This window comes from Megalobrama amblycephala, linkage group LG13, assembly GCF_018812025.1.
Source record: "Megalobrama amblycephala isolate DHTTF-2021 linkage group LG13, ASM1881202v1, whole genome shotgun sequence".
NCBI lineage: Eukaryota > Metazoa > Chordata > Actinopteri > Cypriniformes > Xenocyprididae > Megalobrama > Megalobrama amblycephala.
The window spans coordinates 15,317,110-15,340,959 of NC_063056.1; the positions used below are offsets into that span (position 1 = coordinate 15,317,110).

Below are 23,850 nucleotides of genomic sequence, written 5' to 3' on the forward strand. Positions count from 1 at the left end.
TCCCGTTTAATTTGGAGAATGTAATATGCCACGTTGAGATGTCAGCGAAATGGCGTAAAAGATTCACTGAAACGAACAGTTCAAAAGAATCGACTCGCTGAAATCAGACGGACTTCAGATCACACTCCCAGATTCCAATGCAAACGTTCCCACCCTAACTGTATTATTATTGGTCAGCTTTCTTTGAAGACACGCCTTAAACGCGTAGCCCCAGTACAACCACGCCCACGTGCGCAGGCGATATCCAATCAGAGATGTGCCAAGAGAAAATCCCACTGACGTCAGACACATGGGCCGATCCTTCTATGATCACATGGATTTGTATTCTCGAAGCATTTACGACAATCGATTGCGTAAGCTCAATTTCCAGCAGTCACCTTGCGTCTTTTACATGCGATTGTCGTAGGTAAGAATTATCTCGAGTTTCTGAAAGAGGCTGTGTTGGGTTCAGTCTCGCCACGACTAAGTAATGAATTGTCAAGAGAAGGTCTACCATGGAGGGAGTTCTCTATAAATGGACCAACTATATTAGTGGTATGTATGCTGTGATAGTTAAAAGTTATGCGTTATAAATCAGGGAAGTCTGTAAAGCAATTAGCCTGTTTGCTAGCTCCAGTAGAGTACATTAATGAAGTTAAGCCATCATCCTCTTTAACTGTGTCGATACTTTTTTCAACGCAGTGACCAACTCAACCTCATACATTTCATTTGCTAAAACCATTGGCAGAAAAGTTCTTAAAATGATGTTTTGGGTTGTGTTTTCTTCACTTCTGACTATGGCCAGTTAAAAGCCTATTGACTGGAAAAACTAGTCAAGCCATATTATATTCATAAACATCATCAGATACATTGTTACGTGAGTCAGTTAGAGCGTGAAATGTCATTATTGCTCCTTTGTGTCTTTTGAAGGTTGGCAGCCCCGTTGGTTTGTTCTTGAAGGAGGCACTCTTTCCTACTATGACTCTCAAGAAGATGCATGGAAAGGATGTAAGGGCAGCATCAAAATATCTGTGTGTGAAATACAGGGTAAGGAAAAGTGTGTGCCTAACCTGAGCAGGAAACCTAATATTGGTTACATCACAAGCTGCACCTATTCTTTATATGCTTCAGGATATCATAATAGCACCATTACACAAGTGGATGTTTCTTCATCTTCCTGAACTTTGATGTCCCGGGGGTTGATTTTCATTCACGCAGATTACAGCTGTTATTTTTGTTTTGTGAATTTCACATTAAAACTGTCTTGGAAACTTTTTTTTTTATCATGTCCGCTGAACTTATTTTTGCTACTTTTCAAATTATGATTTTATCAATTTATCAAATTTATCTAAGACCCAGATTGTCCATCCCAACTATAATACTACATTATAAAAGTATGAATTATTACATGGTTTTAACCAGTGTGGGGGAAAGTTACTTTTAAAAGTAATGCATTACAATATTGTGTTACTACCTAAAAAGTAATTGTGTTACTTAGTTACTTTCTATGGAAAGTAATGCGTTAACGTACGGAAGAGGATTAGGGCCAAGCAATAATAAAAAAATAAAACCATCTCGAGATTAAACTTGTTAAATTTCAAGAAAAAAGTCGAAATAAAATGTTGAGAATAAACTCGTTAAATTACGAGAAAAAACTCGTTAAATTTCGAGAAAAAAGTCGAGATAAAATGTTGAGAATAAACTTGTTAAATTACGAGAAAAAAGTCGTTAAATTACGAGAACAAATTCGTTAAATTCTGAGAAAAATGTCATTAAATTTCGAGGAAAAAAGTCGAGATAAAATGTTGAGAATAAACTCATTAAATTATGAGAATAAAGTCATTAATTTACGAGAAAAAAGTCGTTAAATTATGAGAACAAATTCGTAATTTAACGAATTTGTTCTTATAATTTAACGACTTTTTTCTCATATTTTAATGACTTTATTCTCAACATTTTATCTCGACTTTTTTCTCGATATTTAATGAGTTTTTTCTCGAAATTTAACAACTTTAATCTCGAGATGGGTTTTTTCTTTTTTTTATTGCTTGGCCCTAATCCTCTTCCGTATAAACATTACATTACTTTTGCGTTATTTTTTTTCTCAACTGGGCTGGGCTTGCTTGTCTGTTTTTTTAATAACAACAAAAAAGTTCTATTTTTGGCAAATGTAAAGGCCCTTTCACACCAAAAGTGAAATGAATCAGCTTCAGGCTAATCACAAATGTGATGTTAATCTAAAGTCATTTTTGCTTATTAGTATGATTGAATTGGATCATCGAAGGTCAGCAGCAAAGACATTGGTTAATAAAGTGAGATTAAATGCATAAAGTATATTTGTTTGATTTATTACATTTAATTATTGCAGGTTTGTGCAATATTCTGAGATTGCATTTCATTGTTTTTATTCATTTTGAGGAATACTGACTCTGTTTTTGTGCAAGGTAGATGAGCAAATGCTCACATTTAGTCTAGAACTACAATAACCATCACGTTTACATAGCACACACAACACCTCTACATTTACTTACGATTTCTCTCAACATGGGGATAGGAGAGCTGTCAGTTAATACATGGGAAAACAAAGTAACTTGCGTTACTTATTTGAAAAAATAACTAAGATATTTTGTTGTAAATTTAAAAGTAATGCGTTACTTTACTAGTTACTTTTAAAAAAAAGTAATCTGATTACGTAACTCAAGTTACTTGTAATGCGTTACCCCCAACAATGCTTATAACTGTGAAGTGAAGTAAACACAACCTATTTTGATATTTATTGTGTGAAATTGATGTATTAGTATTGCTACTACTACAGCAATAAGTTTTCCTTAATACGTGATGAAACAGTAAAGAGCTGCTTGAGATAAAAGATAATTTTTTTTTTTTTTTTTTTTTTTTAAATGTGAGCAGATTAGACTGATGAAATAAACTAGTTGGAGTGTGAAGAGAATATTTTTGATTGTCACATTCCCCAAAGTGTTTGAAGTTGAAGAAACACCCAAGTACTGTATTACAACTTTTGTGAATGATCTTACAAAAGGCATACTTATGCTAATCCTCTTCCCTTTGCCCATTGTAGTTCACCCATCGGATTTCACAAGGGTTGATCTGATCATTCCAGGAGAACAGTACTTTTATCTCAGGGCAATTAATGCAGCAGAGAGGCAGAAATGGCTTGTGGCGTTAGGAACTGCAAAAGCCTGTCTTACAGACAACCGAACCAAGAGAGAAAAGGGTGAGTGTTATATTTCTGCTGAAGCAGACAAGATATTCTCTGTAGATCATCTAACTTTTCTTCTTTTGTTAATATGACAGTGAAATATGATAAAGTAATTTATAGGGCATTGCAACCAAAATATGGCAGTGTATATTGTGTTCTGGTCTTTAGTCCATGTCTATAAGCTTTTAAGCTCCTACAATATGACAAAATTAACTTTTAGCAGTTATACACATTAAATATTTACATTTCTAGGATTTTTACATTCCAGGAAAACATTTCCAGGAAAACATTTACCAAAAATATTGTTGTCCTGTCCTCAACTTCCTGTTTTGATAGACAATACAGGAAACAAAACTGTGCTTCAAACCATTTCATGGGTTTCGAATGAAATTACATAACTCATTCAGATCATGATATTTCCTCATTTTGCAATTCTCAAGAATTGTCAAACTAAGTCTATGAAGAAAATGAGTGTCAACAGTCGTCTCTTCTATTTTCTTAGAGCTCCAGGAAAGCACAGAAGCTCTGAAAACAAAGATGTCTGAGCTAAGGCTTTACTGTGACCTTCTCCTTCAGCAAGTGAACAAAATACAAGAAAGTCCTCTGGCAGAGATGACAGCTGATTCTGGGGAGGTAAGGGAGTGTTGTGTTGATTTTCAGAGTCGACCTTCACTACCTTCTGCTTTACTATGCACATTTCAAGGACAAAATTGAGGAAACATAAATGCGTACCATTAAACAATTTACAAACTCATCAAACATCAGTAATGCAGGGTTATAAGTTTATCTGGCCATACCTTATCATTCTAAGGATGTGTTCACACTTGTAGTTCAGTTCTCTTGGTTCTTTTGGTCCGGACCAAAAAAGAAAATGATACATTTAGTCCTGGTTCGCTTAGCATTCACACTGTAATTTTTAACACCGAACCTAAAGATACAAAACAAAAACAAAAAACTGCATTTATGACGTATATTTTGCGTCGGAACTGGTCGAACATGCAAAACAATGCTGTGTTCTGGGCTAAATGCGCTTGCTGTATGTGCGTACATATGATGGAGCTGACAACTCGTGAAAATGTTTAGGAGTCAAAATGGCACCAGGAATCCCGCCGTCACACACACAAATGAAGATTTGCTGTGAGGAGACGTGATTCTGATTTCGTACTGAACTGTGATGGGCAACATCGCGACTATGTCTTTATGCCAGAGTTCATTTTAGACCCATCTTTTCAGGGGTCTCGGTCCACTTGTTTGGTGTGCACCAGGGTTCGGATGGCAGCGTTCACACTTATTCAAATGAACCGCACCAACAGAGCAATCGCACCAGAGTTTGTTTTAATCGAACCAAACCTGCCAAGTGTGAACACACCCTAAATAGGTGTGCTTTGTCTTTATCACAAAATCAAGGGTCAAAAATCTGCCCTAAACTGCTCAGACTGGTCAAGTGGCTCTGGAAATTCAGTTTTGGTATGTGTTGATTTCAGGTAGGGGATGAGACAGGAAATCTAGTGAAGTCCACATGCACGACCTTCTTGAAGACCCTGGAGGAGTGTATGCAGATTGCTAGCCATACCTTTAATCCAGACCTTCTGAGTCGGACCCCTCCAAGCTCTCCTCCTGTGGCTACCATCAAACCTCAGAAGGTATGCTATAATCACCAAATGGAAAATACAAAAGTTTGTGCTGTTGTCTGATTCGGTTTGTCAGAAACTAAAATATTTTCTTATTTCCATAGATCAAATCTACTGTTCCAAAAAATCAGCACCCGGGAGAAACGTGAGTTCAGTAATGTTAATGTACTCTTGTGGGTCAGCTGTTTGTTTGTCTCTAAAATGTTGAAAATGTGTGATATGCAGACAAAAGGACTTAATAAACACCGCAGGAACATCAGCACATGAGAGTGGAACAGAAAATGAACCTCCTCCATCTCCTCAAGAAAGCATACCTACATCACCTACAGGTTTGCCAAGCGTCTGATTTTAGAACTGGTTACGTGTGCTACATTTTGACTTGCCTCAACTTTCATTTCCTATCTTGTCTATGTCTTGTTTGGTTTAGGAAGTGGTTTAATGGAGGACCAAGAGGAGCCCATGGAGCCTCATAATGGCTCTTCATCAAGCACACATGACCCTGAAGAACCTGTAGAAGAGGAGAAGGACAAACTGCCCGAAGAAGCAGAGCATGCCCAAGGAAAACAACAGGAAGTCTCCCATACCCCCACACAGAACAAAGAAGAAAAGGCCACTGAAGAAATCCAGGCAGACCTGGAAGTGAATGAGCTTCAGTCTGAGAACAAACAGGAAGAGGAAGATAAGGTGGACACATTCTTCAGTACCATGAGCCACAGGTATGAGGAGCCTCCGTTGCTGTGATCCTCTGAGGGAACGAGATGAATGTACTGCACACATTTACACAATTCAGAATGTTCTTTTTGAAAATTAGATGTGGTCATGTTAATGTCAAGTTACAGCTAAACTCATACTCCTGGTTTCACAGACAAGGCTTAAGTGAAATGCATGTCTGAGCTGTTTTAACTGAAAGCAGCTTGCAGTTACGTATCTTAAAATATGTCAGTGCCATTGTTTTGTCATATGTATTCACATTAGATTTTAAAGCAACAAAATTCATTTGCAATAAGACAAACCAGATTCAAATTGCCCGGCAAATTTGTAAAGCAAAGAACAATCATTTCTAGCTGATCAACATTATGAAAACTGGTGAAACCTTTAGGAACTTAAAACTCCTAATATTACTTCCAATATTTCCAAATTATGTTCATTTTCATAGAGTGGGCCAATATCGTGACGATTATTTAAAATCAATCGGGAGAAGCAGATATCGTTATCGTGATTAAAATACGATTAATCGTGCAGCCCTAATTTAATTTAATTTGACTTGACATTTGATATTCAACAGTATTCTTGACATTTTTTCAACAGTGCTTTTGATCTGCCTGCATTGACACTATTCTTTAAAAGGAAAATGATATACCAATTATCAATGTAAAGCTGCTTTGACACAATCTGCATTGTAAAAAGCGCTATATAAATAAGGGTGACTTGACTTGACTTGACTTGTCTCAAGATGCACACCAGTAATGTTTTTTTTTCTAAAAGCCGCTTAAAATTATAACTGAACTAAGGCCTAATCCTGGCTTAATCTAAGCCCTGTCTGTGAAACCGGGCCTTAGAATTTTGTTTACAGAAATGTGCTATATGCAGAGTCAGCATTTCAATGAAAATCTAGAAATCTCCATAGAGTTACATTGTGTTCTAAGGAACCAGCAATGCGATAAAGTAATGTTATCAATCCTGTCTGTTCCATGTTAAAGGAATGTCCAGGTTAAGTGCTAGTTAAGGTCTTTAGAAAGAATCTGTGCTGTGAATGCTGTGAAACCACAGAAAACTTGTTGGACACATCTGACAGTTCATAAAAACCAAATGAAAAATGCATCGACTGAAATGCAGAAGTCTGTGAGATAATTTGAAGTGTTTTGCCTGGTTAGATTATGGTTTTAAAAAGGCACTTCCCACAAATAGGGTACACTTATTTCTCCCATAACTTTTTTTTTTACAGCATTAGAGGTACAAATCCCATTTTTAGTTAACTATAAAGTAGGCACGTTCACTCCATGTCAGAAAAACAAAACATAATTTTCTGAGAGCTCAGACTTGACCGCTGCAACATTATGCAGAAACATATTAAATGTCTACTTCACTAAATAGTTATCTTGTATTATTTCTGTTCAATAATCCCATAATTGTTTATTGTTAATGTCTTATTGCAAGAGTAATATGAAAATAAATCACATACAGTACAGTCCAAAAGTTTGGAACCACTAAGATTTTTAATGTTTTTAAAAGAAGTTTCGTCTGCTCACCAAGGCTACATTTATTTAATTAAAAATACAGTAAAAAACAGTAATATTGTGAAATATTATTACAATTTAAAATAACTGTTTTCTATTTGAATATATTTCACAAAGTAATTTATTCCTGTGATGCAAAGCTGAATTTTCAGCATCATTACTCCAGTGTTCAGTGTCACATGATCCTTCAGAAATCATTCTAATATGCTGATCTGCTGCTCAAGAAACATTTAATGTGTACAATTGTACAAAATATTTGTGTACAATATTTTTTTTCAGGATTATTTGATGAATAGAAAGTTCAAAAGAACAGTGTTTATCTGAAATCTAATCTTTTGTAACATTATAAATGTCTTTACTGCCACTTTTGATTGATTTAATGCATCCTTGCTGAATAAAAGTATTCATTTCTTTAATTTCTTTTCAAAAAAATAAAATAAAAATTCTTACTGACCCCAAACTTTTGAACGGTAGTGTATAATGCTACAGAAGCTTTGTATTTCAGATAAATGCTGTTCTTTTGAACTTTCTATTCATCAAGGAATCCTGAAAAAAAAAAAAAGTACACAACTGTTTTCAACATTGAAAATAATCATAAATGTTTATTGAGCAGCAAATCAGCATATTAGAATGATTTCTGAAGGATCATGTGACACTGAAGACTGGAGTAATGATGCTGAAAATTCAGCTTTGCCATCACAGGAATAAATTACTTTGTCAAATATATTCAAATAGAAAACAGTTATTTTAAATTGTAATAATATTTCACAATATTACTGTTTTTTACTGTATTTTTAATTAAATAAATGTAGCCTTGGTGAGCAGACGAAACTTCTTTTAAAAACATCTTAGTGGTTCCAAACTTTTGGACTGTACTGTACATTACTTTTTAATGTAGCTAGCACAAGTTTGATAACTAATTCCCTTCTAAATAAACTAAATTTTATTAATAATGCATTTGTAGATTGACTGTTACATCTTGTATTGTTACTTCAAATATTACAGCAACATTTGATCTCAAAGTTAGCAGACTAAATGGATTACCTATTTTGTTTATATATGAATTTTAGAATTTAGAATTTAGAATGACTTCCGGAATTTAACAGACAAGCACCTTCCTTGCTGGAAAAGAAAGCTTTTAAGACTGTAATCTGTACCTTGTTTGTGGAAAGTTCCAAATAATGAACTAAATGTCTCACATTTTCATATATAATGGTTTCAACATGTAAACATTTGCAAGACAAATGGTCCATGATTAAATGTTCATCATGGTATGTTTTCTTTTGATCACTCAAAATGAGGCCCAGCCTGTGATATGAGGGTTTGTAGACTCTTTTGCTATACATAATTCTTTCATCTTCTTTATGTAATAATGAGGTCATCACATAACTACAACACTAATCTGTTCCAACAACCTTCATTGGGCTTAAACTAAATTGAATTGAGCCAGTAGTGTTATCAAAGCAATGTGTCGTTATTCAGATATGAAAACCTTTTCAGTATTATGCAACTGTGTGAAGGTTGTACAAGTTTTCATTTACTAAACCTGTATTTAACGTGTGCTGTTCTTGATTAAGGACTGCATGCTCCAAACTGGTTTTCTTCTGCTTCGGCTATGCCTGCTTTTGTATTTGGTGTTTTATTTCATCAAATAAATGTGGTTCTGTTGATGTGTGTACTAATGCCCATGTATTGTCCTTGTGTGAATGTCTGTGGTTTTTTCTTGTAGATTTAGTGATATAAAACTGGAGGACGGCAGTGGTATTCCCACACAGGCCTTTTTGGATTCTTGCTATGCTATAGTGCCGGTTTTAGGTAGGACACTCTATCTTTCACGCTCCCTTTTCCGCCCTTTCTTTGCTTTGTCTCTTTCCTCCTGTCGGTTCTGTCGGCTTTCTCATTCTCCGTTCTCATTAGCGTTGTGCTTATTAGAGGTTGTAAAAGGCTCCTGGGGACATTGATTTCTGACACTCGGTGCATGTGTCGGCTCGCCATGTGCCCTTGATTTTAGTTTTTTTTTTTTTTCTTATATTATTCTGCATCTCGTATTAGTCTGCCCAGTTAATCCTTCATTCTCCCTCAGGCATGGTCATGCATGCTCTGCTATGTCTTTATACTGGGACAGTTCGGTGAGTATCTGACCAAGAACTGTGGCCTAAAACAACAAGAAAATAAAGTCGAACTGTATCAGCAATCACTTATATAAGCTTTTGTACTGCACTTTTTTCTTAAGAGCATACAGTAGTAATGTGGTAATGGCTTTTTTGTTTGTTTTTTTGAAGGGGCACTAGTTAGTCTATTGCAGTTTTTAACCTCACTTTTATTTTCTGTAGTTTGATTGGGCATGATGCTTCTGAAAGTGATTGGGTTAGGTCTGGTGGTGGCTTTAACTTGCACATCAAGAATCGATCCATGTGCAGAAAGATCATGAACTGACATGAAATTTTATTTCCCACAAACATTTATAGATCTTCACAAATAATTAATAAATACTGTGATTCGCCACCCATATATACACACAACACCGTTCAAAAGTTTGGGGTCGGTAAGATTTTTTTAATGCTTTTGTAAGAAGTCTCTTATGCTCACCAAGGCTGAATTTTCTTTAGTCTTCAGTGTCACATGATCCTTCAGAAAAAAATTCTGAAATGCTTTTTTGGTGCTCAAGAAAGATTTCTTCTTATTGTTATCGGTAATGAAAACAGTTTTGCAGCATAATATTTTTGTGAAAACTGATACATTTTCAGGATTCTTTGATAAATAGAATATTCAAAAGAACAGCATTTATTTAAAATAGTTTTTTTGTGATATTGTAAGTTATGTTATTGTTAATTATTGATTAAAAATTACTGTCACTTTAAATAAATGAATCCATCCTTGCTGAATAAATGTATTAATTTCTTTAAAAAAAAACTTACTGACTCCAAACTTGTGAACCTTAGTCTATGTTTAGGCAAAAAATTAGTTTAACCAACAAAGTACTTACAAAGGCTTTCTCCCCTCAGACAAGCTTGGACCAACTGTCTTTGCTCCAGTTAAACTAGATTTTGTGGGAAACATTAAGGTAAGTGTAACACGCAAACAATGAAACTCAATGCATCCTTTTTTCTTTTTTTTTTCTTTTTTTTATAAAAGCAACTGTAAATAATACATGGCATATTTTGAATTACATGAGCAGTGGGATTATGGATTATAGATTCACTATAATAATACAAATATATATAGTATAAAATATATAATAATCAATGTAACCCATTTATTTCCTTATTAAAATGCATGGAAAAACAAAATTCCTTGAGCCTGTGAATTTAAAACTTGGAGTTAGAGTATTGTTTTTTTTCTTTCAGTGTTCCAAATTATAAATTCCACAAACATGTATATTTCTGTCTTCAGCATATTTCTGAAGTATGTTTTGAATTGTGCCAATATAATCAAATCAAACTGAATCAGAATGTCTTTATTTTCTTTTTTTTTTAGCAAATTGTCAGAGCAAATATTTAGTCAGTGGTGTATAAAGTACTCGAAAACCATACTTGAGCGAGAGTATAGATATCTTACCAGAAAATGACTTTGGTAGAAGTTAAAGTCACTGTTTAGAATGTTACTTGAGTAAAAGTTTTAAAGTATGTGATATTTTTTGTACTTAAGCATTGAAAGTAAAAGTACAAGTACATGTAAAATACAAAAGGAGTAAAAAAAAAATTATTAAAAATTGTTCTATACACAGTTTGAGCAGCAAGATTGTTCAGTTTTATCTCTTTCTTGCATTTTGTTTCTTTGAATTAGAAAAAATGGCTAAATGTTTATTGTAGTTTTTAAATATATAAAAAAAACGAATATATTAATTATACATAGATCGTTCATGTTAATTCATAGTGCATTATAACTAATGTAAGAGACAATTTTAAAATGTTAAAATGTAAATGTTGAAATTAAAACTTTTATTAACCTTATTTAATGTTACAAATGAACTTTTATTTTAAAGTGTTACCATTATATATAAATCCAAACAGTCATGCTTAAAAAATTACCATCTTTACACACAAAGGCATAGCATGGGTCTATTATATGTATACTTTCACATATTATTTGCCTCTATTTTAGAAAACTTGATGATTATCTAATTAAAATGTGTTACAGTGCCGATAAAAAAAGAACTGAAATCAAATACATTCTGTCACTGCATGAAGAGAATACAGTTTAAATGTGCAACTTCGCTGGATAATGAATGCATAACAGCGAACAAATGGATATAAACTAATGCAACTGAATGGTAACAATCGTGACATTAAACAGTTGGTGTTTTTGTCACATTGTTTTAACCGCTTGAGATACTACTAATGTTAGCATCCTCTCAGCCTCGACGGCAAAAATTCTGCTGTTCTCCAGTAATGCAACATCTAGTCAACAAACTAATTACTTTAAAATGATATGAAAATATGTACTGTAGTGTACACTGTATAACATACCGTTTTGTTGTCTGTTTTAAATCCGTTTTTGAAGTGTCCTGCTCTGTGCAGCGCACAGCCTCACGTCACGTGTCAAAACAAACTCTATGAGGCATCAGTGATAGTTTTTATTTCGCCTCTAGAGGCCGCTCTCTTACTGTATAATGACAGTGCTCTCAGCCGCTCCAGCAACGGACGCAACCCGGAAAATGAAATCAACCACGGTTCTGCGAGCACTGGTTTGCACATGCTTGCTTGCAGTCTGTGTTCTTCTGACTTTATTTTGTAGTAGGTAACACAAATGCTTTGGGAAAATGTATCCGAGTAAATGTATACTTTTTATTTAGGAAATGTAGTGGAGTAAAAGTAAAAGTTGACAGAAATATAAAAACTCAAGTAAAGTACAGATTCTCCCAAAAATACTTAAGTACTGTAACAAAGTATTATTACTTCGTTACATTATACCACTGTATTTAGTTAATAGGCTTGACCACTCAAAGTGCTGCCCGTGATGACTTAGAGATGGGTTTGTAGTGGGGTTCTTTCCATATTATATGAATTAGGTCTTCAAAGGTTGGATTAGAGATTATGGCTAACGGGGTCAACATAAGCGGTTTCCTAGGGTGCAAAATGACAGGCGGGGCACCTCTCGAGAGGAAGGCCCTATTCTGCGGGGGCACTAGAGGGTGCTATGCACCCTCAAATAAAAGCAAGAGCATCCTCAGTTGATACTGTAACAATATCAAAATGATTAAACTGATTTGACAAATGCTAGTGTGTATTCTGGAGAGTGTCAAAGACTTTCTATTTACAACAATGTTTTTGTAACGTTGAGCAATGAAGCCAATCACTGGCATGTCTGTTGATTTCTTGAACGCAACGGCCAATCAGAGGTGTTTAAGTTAGTCAGAATCTACCTGCCGCTCACAACGCGACTTTTTGTTTAGTACTGAGTTCTGCACGCTTGCGAATCCTCTCATTATAACAAACGAAGTGTAGACACGATGTAAACAAGAGATTCATTGTGCAGTGTAGACGGTTTTGATTATAACAGAACTTTGTGAGATAAACTGAGATGAGTGACCGCTTTTTAGTGCGCTCTTTGTGTGCATTTATGCCACCATCCCTTTAGTACTTTAGATTACAAAATGATTACAATAAAGTTGATATCAACGAAAAAACTTAAAGGTGCCCTAGAATTAAAAATTGAATTTATATTGGCATAGTTAACAAGAGTTCAGTACATGGAAATGACATACAGTTAGTCTCAAACTCCATTGTTTCCTCCTTCTTATATAAATCTCATTTGTTTAAAAGACCTCCGACGTACAGGCGAATCTCAACATAACACCGACTGTTACGTAACAGTCGGGATCATTAATATGTACGCCCCCAATATTTGCATATGCCATCTCATGTTCAAGCCATTAGACAAGGGCAGGACGTCTGGATGTGCCCAGCTGAATCATCAGACTAGGTAAGCAAGCAAGGACAATAGCGAAAAATGGCAGATGGAGCAATAATAACTGACATGATCCATGATAACATGATATTTTTATTGATATTTGTAAATTGTCTTTCTAAATGTACATTAGCAACATGCTAACGAAACTGTTAAATGTGGTTAAAGTTACCATCGTTTCTTACTGTATTCACGGAGACAAGACTTGTTATTTTCATTTTTTTAAACATTTGCAGTCTGTATAATTCATAAACACAACTTCATTCTTTATAAATCTCTCCAACAGTGTGTAATGTTAGCTTTAGCCACGGAGCACCATCAAACTCATTCAGAATCAAATGTAAACATCCAAATAAATACCATACTTACGCGATTAGACATGCTGCATGACGAACACTTTGTAAAGATCCATTTTGAGGGTTATATTAGCTGTGTAAACTTTGTTTATGCTGTTTAAGGCAAGCGTGAGCTCCGTGGGCGGGGAGCGTGAGCATTTAAAGGGGCCGCAGCCTAAATCGGCTCATATTTAATGATGCCCCAAAATAGGCAGTAAAAAATTCATTTAAAAAAATGTATGGGGTATTTTGAGCTGAAACTTCACAGACACATTCAGGGGACACCTTAGACTTATATTACATCTTTTGAAAACATGTTCTTGGGCACCTTTAATTGTTGACAGCGTTATGTTGGACTAATTTAAACACTGCCTGCATCATGATTTAATATTATATTACATTACCGTAACGCGTTAATTATGCACGACAGTGCAGTTACCTTAGGTATTAGTTTTGCCATTAGCATTGTTTAAACTGCAAGTAAAGTGCGGTGTATTTTATTTAAAATATAAATATAAGCTTCTATTGTGTATTTTTTTTTTTTATTATATTGCTACTTGCTTTTACTTGACCAAAAAACTCCAAAGTGACTTCTTTTAAAAAACACCATAACTAGGATTTTAGTCTAAAGCATTCATGAATTGCAAACAAGTTTATGTATGTCATTTTCCATTGTATGCTCAAAAATGGGGAGGCTAATTTACTGCATTTTGTCAATTTGTAGTTTAATTCTAGTGTGATACTTTTTCCATTTTTGTTAGTTGTTGCTTATCATCACCATTTATTTACTTTATATTTATGTTAAAATTTAATTTACTTTATTACTATTCATGTTTTATTATAGTAAATTGCAGTTCATATGAAAGATGAGCATTTGCAGTAATTTATTATTTATTTTTTTATTTCTAAAATCTTGCCTAGGGCACCATCACATTCAGGGCCAGCCCTGGGGTTAACAAATGTCCACATTCAGTGTCTCAGTAATTGTTTGGGATGTCACCATAACCACTAGAGGGCATCATAACTTGATCTGAGAGTTCATCCTCCTTATTTCAGAAAATCCAGCAGAAGGTGGTGTCCGATCCTGAGAGTTTCCCCACCCTACAGAGCATCGTGCTGCACGAGGTGGAGACAGAGGTGGCACGGGTGCGGAACTCGGCCACAGAAGCGCTTCTATGGCTTAAACGGGGACTCAAGTTCCTCAAAGAATTCCTTTCTGAAATCAATACAGGCATGAAGGACATCCAGGGAGCTCTTAGTAAGTCACATGAACAAGTGTAAAACAGTTTGTGTTGCAAAAAGAAAGTGACACATGGTTCAGAATGTCCAATCAATACAGTTCTTTGTTATGTCTCCTGTTGAAAAGTTTTTTTTTCTTTCAGATAATGCATATGGAAAAACATTACGGCAATATCACGGATGGGTTGTTCGAGGAGTCTTTGCAGTAAGTATTGTGCTAAGAGCTGTTTTTCCATTTTAAAGGAATAGTATATATATATATACAATATAGTGTATATATATATATATATATTCAATATATTGAATTATTATGCAGCTCTTTCCATACAAGCTCCAAAAAGGACAAAATTAGATCCGAATAAAAAATTTGAAAGTTCAGTTTAAAGTATGTCCAAATAAAAATAAATAAATATGTACAGATCCCTGCACATGACATTCAAGGAGAAAAAAGCAAGATATTGTAGCCACGAATAAAGAATTCATTCCCCCCGCTTTAACTAAAACAAACAAACAAACAAACAAACAAAAAATTGATTTTGAAAAATCCGTTCTATTTCCAACTCTTTTTTTTTTTTTTCAGTTATGGGCTGTGCATCGATTCTTTAAAGTCACCATGAATTCAAAATTGAAAGTTTTATGGAATATTGCAGTATTTATTATAAATTACTTATCTGTGCACATCGTTATTTTTTTTTAAATGCATATGCCCTTGTAATCTTTCAACAAAATAACTTCCCCTGCCTCTTGCAACAACATCTTTTCTCTGATGATGTGTTTTTTGGCGTGAGGGCCTGTCACTCACATGACAATACAGCAGTAGCAAAGCACAACCATCCAATGATCCAATCAATTCCTGATGGACAAAATCAAGTCCTGCCCTGCATTTTTTTTTTTTTTCTTTTCTCATTTGACAAGCCCTTTCACTCAGATATACGTCACAATAAGGGAAGAAAAGACTAGGGTTGCCCTCGACTAAAGATTTTTCTGTTCGTAAAGTTTCTACTACTTACATGTTTCAGATGATAAGCCATATTTGAGGTCGATAAATGATAGGCGAGCGTTTGGATGTCCTGCAATTACCACATAAACCAGCTGTTAACGATCTGTCCGTCACAGACTGCGTGATTTCCTGAATTTTTTTTTTTCCTTCGACTAATCAACTAATACATTTTTGGTCGACAACACCTCTTCTCATCGAATAACGGTTAGTCGACTATTAGGGGGCAGTCCTAGAAAAGAATCACAATTTCCGTATCATGCCAACTTTAAAAATATTGTTTTGTGTTCCACTGAAAAATAACAATAAACAGTTTTGGAAAAATCCCCTTAGGCCTTTCTGACTCTGTTTGTTTGTGTATGTTAGCTGGCTCTACGGGCCGCCCCGTCCTATGAGGGCTTCATGGCTGCACTGGTTTCTCATGAAGGTGATGAACTGAAGGAGGGCTTTACAACCGGCATGCATCGAGACCTTGACTTCTACCTGCCAGCTATGGGGAAGCAGCTGTCCATCCTTGATGCTCTCTATGAAGAGTACGGCTTGGAATCAGACGAGATCGTGTGACTAACACAAACGCACCCGCACAGCGAACACAGCTTGCTTCTGACGGAGCTCATCGGTTTCAGTGGTGGAGTTGTAACTCTTTCACCCACTGTGGTAACCAAACCCTGAGTTAGTGTTGAAGATAGGAAGGTTTCTGTGAGGGCAGGGCTTGCAAAGACTGGCCAATAAGAGTGTGTTGGATAATGTGGCTTCTGCAAATTCCAATAACAGTCATGCCTGCAAAATTGAAACAGCCGCATCAAAAGGGGGGCAGGGTGTGATTCCAAGTGTTTTCAGGGAACAGCTGTATTTTTAGAAACCTTCAGTGGAGTGTTTTGTTGACATTGGTTGTATGTTTTTTCATACACATTTTGGCATCAGAGTGAAAACTGCAGATATGGTGAAGAAGATAATATACTGTATTGTTTACTTGGCAGTGAAGGTGTTAGTCGCAGTATGCTTATTCACAGTAAAAGTGCAAAAAAATGCACTTGTTCTTTTTCTCCTCGCTTGAAATATTTTGTTCAGAGACTCACATCTCATTCATTTTAGACTAGCACAAAACTAAGAATTATTCAGAGACCTTTCGGGAATTCAGATAAACATGCATCATGAAACCTTTAAGTATACAGGGACTGTGGTGGGCTATTTTTGCAGCGACATAATCTTTAAACACATTCACAATGGCTCCAATTCAGGACTCGTAGGATCAACTTGGTGATAGGGACCAAAGGAGTTTCTTTTTCTTGGTTTAGTGGAGAGATTCCCGACTATAGAAAAAATGTAGTTGTGATCTTGGATCTTCATCTACAAAAGGAAAGATGTCATGATATTTCCTCAGTGGCTTTATTTATTGATGTATTTATAAGAATACCAATTCTAACTGTTGATTTTATTGTAAGAATCACACTATGCTCGCTCTCAAATCATATGAATGATACTAATTTGTGCATGTTGCATTGCATGGGTTTCGTTTTTATATTTCTAAATGCAGATTTGTATTACTTAATGATTAGCACATAATATGAGGATGAATGTTCTAGGTTTATATTTTATTCTAATTGCATTCCACACAGTTTTAAATTAAAATCCCACAAATCATTGTCTTTGTAAATATGCCCTCTTAACATTGTCCACTTTTTTTGCATTCCTTTTTAATTCCAGTATTGAACTGTCACAATTTATCCGATATGTTCTTTACAATAATCTTTAAAATGATAGTTCGCCCAAAAATGAAAGTTCTGTCGTAATGTAATTTCAATGACGTATGACTTACTTTTGCAGAACAAAAGATATTTTGAAGAGAATAAAACAAAATAAGACATTTCTCAAAATACCTTCTTGTATATTCCATAGAAGAAAGAAGAAAGTCATAGATTTTTTTTTTTCAGACATGAGGGGGAGTGAATGATGACAGAATTTTCAATTTTGGGTGCACTAACCCTTTAAATCTTTATTAAATCAATAAGACTTCAGTTGAAAAGCAGCAAATAACAGCATTATCCTTAAAAATGTTTAGTTTAACTTCTTTGGTTTACCCAGGAATAGCACACAGGATAGGATCCATGTTGTTATTCACTAGTATTAAAATGTCTATATGCCTTTTTATATGTATTTACTAACTGTAATTTTTAAATTGTATGTCATTTATAATGAATTGGCTGCAGTGTGTTTTTTTTTAATTCAAAATATGCAAAATTCTTAGCAACATAGATCAATTTTGTATTTTCAAAGTCATGAGGTGACCAATAAGCGGCGTTATCCATCCAAGTGACAGTTTTAGACACACAAGTAATGTTACATCGTCGTTGTGACACTCAATCCTTCAATATCTGGATGTGGTTGCCAGGATACTCTCACCACAACAAGGATGATCACTAGACTCAATAATTAGGGCCAAGAATAGAAGGATTGTTTTTACGTGCACTTGTGCATGTGTGATAGAGGGAGAAAGTTTTTTGTTTTTTTTTCTCATCTGTCAAAATGCATAGCAAATAACCAGAGTTGTGTTTTCTTTGATTCTTTAAGAATGTATTCTACATGACTGTTCTGTAGTGTGACTATATGTAGCCTACTATAACCGAATATAATATTTATTATATGGGCATCATGACAGTTCTGAGAGGTGCTATATTGCTTTCCATACATTGGAAACTCTTTACCTATGCAGCATTGCTCCATCCATTTTCAGGGGCTGGTGGGATAACATTCGGGAGAACAGCTTTGGCTGATGGATGCCAAATTGCAACACTCCCAACATTCCACCAACAACTTCTGGCCCACAGACAGCATTTTCCATTGACCTTTCCATTGACCTTCCATTCAAGCTTCCTGGAAGGAGATGTCTAATTAGATTTCAGCAAAACAAACAGAACCTAAAATATTTTTGAATATCACACACAAGCTTGTATACAACAGTTTAAGAAGTTAATATTAAGTAACTCATATTTTCACACAGAAGTTGAATGTGTTTTTGCATCATACTGCACTGCCTTTCAATTTAAAAACGCACTAAACCGATGGGGGCCGTTCACATAACGCGTTTTTGTATTCCACTGATACTTTTCCATTGATTTTCTATGTAAAGGCGTACTAGACGGACGTGTTTGACCATTGTGCTCGTGTCTTTTGCAGCATCGTGTGCAAATGCGCTGCTCAAGTTAAAAAGTTCAAATTTCAAGCGTCTCAACTCTTTTTCCGGTCCATTGACCTGCGTTTTGTTCAGTGTTTTATAAAATGAATCATTTGAGGAAATAATTCAGTGTCTCACTAATATAGACAGTTGCGTAATTTGATTTGCTTACCTGCCTTTCACGACTCCTCTCCAATGTCCATTGAACCTACACTCCAAACACTCTGTGTTACTAGGTCAACGGGGTACTTTTTGCCTACTGTTTTTCGAATATGTATTCGTACCTACTAATCTTTTGCTCTACTGTTTTTTCATACTTTGCCTACTTCTCTTCTTTATAGTATGATAGTGGGACGTGGCTATATTCTATCTGAAATGCGCAAATGCGTAATGATTTGAAAACATCTTGGTTACACATGTAACCCTCGTTCCCTGAAGGAGGGAATGGAGACATTACATCAGATCATTCTGAGGAATGGAGTCTTGTCTGAGAGCCCAATCACCTTTGAGTGGTAGCAAAATAAGCCAATGGTACGCTAAGTACATTGGTCTGCAGAATTTGCATCGTGATCTCCGCCCCGCTCTGTGGGTATATAAGGAGCAGCGCAAGCATACTCGCATTCAAGTTTTCACTGAGGAGCCGAGCCGTGTGACCCGGCCATTCAGCGGTACAGCAATACGTTCCCTCCTTCAGGGAACGAGGGTTACATACATAACCAAGACATTCCCTTTTATTTACATGGTCCCTAAAAAACACCACAATGGCTGTCTTCCAGCGTTATGCGTAAGCGATAGCACCCTGTCGTGAGGCTTAGCATGAGCGAAGGGCTGGACTTAGCACAGAGGCACTGGGTAGCATATTCCAGCTAGAAGTATGCCAACAGGCTTACTGCTCGTAGGAGGTCTTACACACAAGTGTTAGACATCTACAGTGCTGGAGGAACCCAAGGCTCTGAACTGAGGAGAATAGCACACGCATCAAGTCCGTGGAGTTGAATGGTGCAGCAAGCAAATTGATGCCATACAAGTCCTGTCTACTGGTCTGAAGGGGCAAGTACACGGGAGGAGCCTGTGCTCTACACGGAGATTATAGAATCTCGCAAATGTCTTAGTTGTCACCCAGCCCGCAGCTCTACAAATGTCTGTTAGTGATGTGCCATGCACCAGCACCCAGGAGGAAGCAACACTCCTGGTTGAGTAAGCTTTCACCCCTAGGGGGCATGGCAGGTCTTGAATTTGGTAAGCCAAGACTATAGCATCCACTATCCAGTGGGATACCCTCTGCTTGGAGACAGCCTTTCCCTTCTGCTGGCCTCCGTAACAGACAAAGTGCTGGTCTGAGGTCCTGAAGCACTGAGTTCTGTCTACGTAAGTGCGGAGAGCATGTACTGGACAGAGCAGCGCCAGGGCTGGGTCTGCCTCCTCTGGGTCAGTACTTGCAAGTTCACCACCTGACCTCTAAAAAGAGTGGTGGGAACTTTGGGCACATAACCAGGCTGGGGTCTCAAGATCATGAGAGATTTTCCAAATGGAAATGCCTGCAGGTCCCTGACCCTCTTTACCAAAGCCAAAGCCATCAGGAGCGCAGTCTTTAAAGATAGAAATTTCAGCTCGACTAAGAGCAAAGGCTTGAAGGGAGCTCTCTGCAGTGCAGATAGAACTACTGCAACGTCCCAAGAGGGCACCTGCTGAGGGTGAGGTGGATTGAGCCTTCTAGCCCCTCTCAGGAACCTGACGATCAGACTTACCGTCAATGAGATCATGGTAAGCCGCAATGGCAGCCACATAGACCTGAGGTGGCAAGGTACCTTAACCTTCCACGTCCCGTCCAGAACCAACACATGCAGGTTCCACAGATCGGGATGCCGGTGCCAGAGGGTGCCCCCTCTCTTAGAAAGAAGGTCCTTCCTCAGAGGAATTGGCCAGGGAGGTGCTGTCACAAGACCCCATTCGTCAGAATGATCTGACGTAACGTTGAACGTGACCATCTGAAAGGGAAGGGCGGTTACTAACAAGTGGCTAAATGGGACTACAGAGGTTGTTAGTGACATTTAACATCACAGCGAGCAGGAAAACACATCTATTCACTAGTTCGCTTTTACAACCTCATTGTTAATAATCACACTTTTGCAAACTATTGAAACTTTCATGGAAAATGTTTTTAAATAAAGAATAAAAGAGTTGTCGGAAGCTTAGTGGTGGTGACGTTGAAGTCATGCGACTGTGGTGGTTTGTTTTATCCTGCCGATTGTATTGAGGCTTCAAAATTTATAAAAGTTGTGTTCATTTGTGAAGATTATCATGATGCAAAAAACATGTATGAATCATAAACTTGTCCTTACCTATTTGCTGCTTCTCTGCCGCTTCTATTTGTAAGCTTCTCTGACAACCTACTGTATATGACAAGCTGCTTCTTCTTCAGCTTTTGCCTTGATACTCAACATAAATGCGGACACTGCCTCCTAGTGGTCTGCATGCACGTCGACGTGGACAATGATGCAGAAGTATAAATGAAAACAGACGCATAGCCTACGGCGCACAGCTTACGGCGTAGGTCGGACGCAGAAGTATAAATCAGCCTTAACTTTCGGGGTGACCTACAAAAATACTTAATTGCAGCATTTATAGACCTAGTCTGTCTATGCAATTTAACTAAATCTATTTTAGAATTAGATTTTTATATTGATGAAAACTCATCTAATCTAAGATTTAAGTGAAGTTCCCGTACTCGGAATTTGTGCTCTGCATTTCACCCATCCAAGTACACACACACAGCATTGAGTATTGAACACACACCATGAACACACACCCAGAGCAGTGGGCAGCCATTTATGCTGCAGGGCCCGGGGAGTGATTGGGGGTTAGGTGCCTTGCTCAAGTTCCAGTTGTGGGTAGTGAGAGTGGAAGAGAGCGCTGTTCATTCACTTGCCCATCTACATTTCCTGCCGGTACTGAGACTCAAACGCCTGCGACCTTTGGGTTACAAGTCCAACTCTCTAACCATTAGGTCACAACTGCTCCACAATTCACAGTTCCTGTTAATTGTTCCTTTGTTCTTGGCTAATGTCCATTTATTTCTAGTTTATATGTGTTTGTTGTTCATTCCCTCCCTTTCTATTGCACCTTGCATACTTGCCATTCCCTCCTGTAGGTCAGGGATTTTCACTGAGGCCTCGGGTGACAGCTGGGTCCTCTCTGTTTCCTGCCTGTGAGGCCCCCTGTCCTACGTCCTACACCAACACCCGAAACGTGACACCACTAAACCTGCATTGGTATAATCCATCATCATACTATGGCAGCTGCCTTTTTTCCTATTTAATTTAATCACAGCCTATAGGGCTGTATCCAAAATCTCCCCTATACCTGCTTTCCCCTACTCCCTACTCCACTAATCTAGTCCACTGAATGAGTTAATAAAAGTCAGTGAGCAAATTTGTGTGCAGTGGACACCATCTTCTTGTGAGATGCATGAATTCATTCAGCGCAATGCTCACCCAGCGTCTACCCAGCTAACGGGGAACATTCTCAGAACATTCTGCCAAGTTTCTCTCAACATTATGGACAAACTTTATTCCAGAATGTTATTAGAACATGCATTCAAAGTTGTCTGGTCTTTAACTCTTCCCTGCCATTGACGATTTTTTCCAAAAACAAGCGAAGAAGAGGATCTTTATAAACCAGAAAGAAGTGGACAGAAGTTGTTTACGCACAAGTAAGCTAACATGATCATCAAACATTCAACAGCATATCATTCAAAACTGCCTAACAAGAAAAATGTCAAACCCACAAAGAGGTATATGACTGTACAAGCTTTGGAGGGGTTGATAGACTTAGTCTACTCGATCTATGTTTTGATCATCATTCTAAATCCAATCTGGACAAAGTCTTGATGATGACACACAACTCCACTTCTCATTCCAGCCAGATGATCTAATGGTAGCTGCTCACATCTCAGCCTGCCTGACAGACATTTCTTCCTTGATGAAGGACCACCTTCAACTCAACCTTGCAAAGACAGAGCTGCTTGCTGCTTGCGGTCTCAGCCAACCGAACACTTCATCACAACTTCTACATTCGTCAACCAAAACTTCTTCCATGTCAGCCAGGAACCTTGCAGTTGTGATTGATGATCAGTCAAACTTCACAGACCACATAGAACTGTAGATTTGCCTTATACAACATTAGGAAGATCAGGCCCTTCCTATCGGAGCATGCTACACAAGTCCTTGTCCAAGCTCTTGTTCTATCCAGACTGGACTGTTGTAATGCTCTGTTGCATGTACCGTCAAACCTCTGCAACTCTGAAACCTTCTCTAATTGAGAATGAATGGGGGAAAGCCACGTGAGAGGAGGCAATGCGCCATGATTGGATGTAATTGGTTATGATTGGATATGATTGGTTTGTGCGATAAATCCCGCCTCTTGTTGATGTGCACGTTCCGGCGTCAGTTTGAATGAACAAATGATGGCGTCAGTCGGAAGACTAATTGAAAAGTAAGTAAACAGATCACCCAGTTAGATATCACCGCTTTATGTCACATCAAAATCAAACTTGAAATGGACTGAAAACTTGATGACTGCAGGGTTTTTAGTGCAATCAGCTTGGTGAAATTAAAAATACATCTTCCTGTCTGTGACAGACGAGTTTTAGGTTTACGGAGCATGACTGATTATCCAAAATAGCCCAAGTTGACTATTAAAAAGAAAAACATCAATACACAAATAAAATATATTGTTTAGATTATTATTGCATTTAGTTATTTTGGAATGAATGTAGAAATGCTTAAACCATTTGATGAGATTGACTTGGTTTTGATAAATCGAACATTTATTACAATACATCGTTAATGTAAAATTACAAAATAGAATTGTATTTGGTTTCTTTTTTTCTTGTTTGATGTAATGTAAAGTAATGTTCATTCAACACGGAAGATGTGTCAATGTTAAGAGTAATGCACATGAATTTACATTTGATTCATAAAAAAATAAAAAATGTGCCTCCTCATTTCAGAACACCACTGCACACCACTGATATAAGGGTATTGGGGGTGATTTCGGACACAGCTTAGGATATCAACAGAAGACATTTTAAATTCCAGACTATAGGATTATCAGAAAGTTTCCACT

The 23,850-nt window shown here is 36.9% G+C and overlaps 1 protein-coding gene across 1 annotated transcript; it reads left to right on the plus strand.

Annotated features, from left to right (window-relative positions):
* The first annotated feature begins 354 nt into the window (after positions 1-354).
* On the plus strand, positions 355-17,748 carry plekha8 (pleckstrin homology domain containing, family A (phosphoinositide binding specific) member 8). The gene is made up of 13 exons (XM_048152318.1): positions 355-534; positions 910-1,026; positions 3,059-3,214; positions 3,702-3,832; positions 4,684-4,842; positions 4,935-4,975; positions 5,056-5,159; positions 5,258-5,546; positions 8,797-8,882; positions 10,073-10,131; positions 14,369-14,570; positions 14,695-14,756; positions 15,915-17,748. Exons 1-13 carry the CDS (start codon positions 495-497, stop codon positions 16,110-16,112), a joined length of 1,644 nt encoding a protein of 547 aa, XP_048008275.1. The 5' UTR covers positions 355-494; the 3' UTR covers positions 16,113-17,748.
* The last annotated feature ends 6,102 nt before the right edge of the window (positions 17,749-23,850 follow it).

Bases quoted from the DNA above. Each gene is read 5' to 3' on its own strand.
- plekha8 (XM_048152318.1), top strand. From the start codon at position 495: ATGGAGGGAGTTCTCTATAAATGGACCAACTATATTAGTG. The intron at 3,215-3,701 runs GTGAGTGTTATA...CTATTTTCTTAG, and splicing joins CCGAACCAAGAGAGAAAAGG to AGCTCCAGGAAAGCACAGAA. The intron at 4,976-5,055 runs GTGAGTTCAGTA...TGTGATATGCAG, and splicing joins AATCAGCACCCGGGAGAAAC to ACAAAAGGACTTAATAAACA.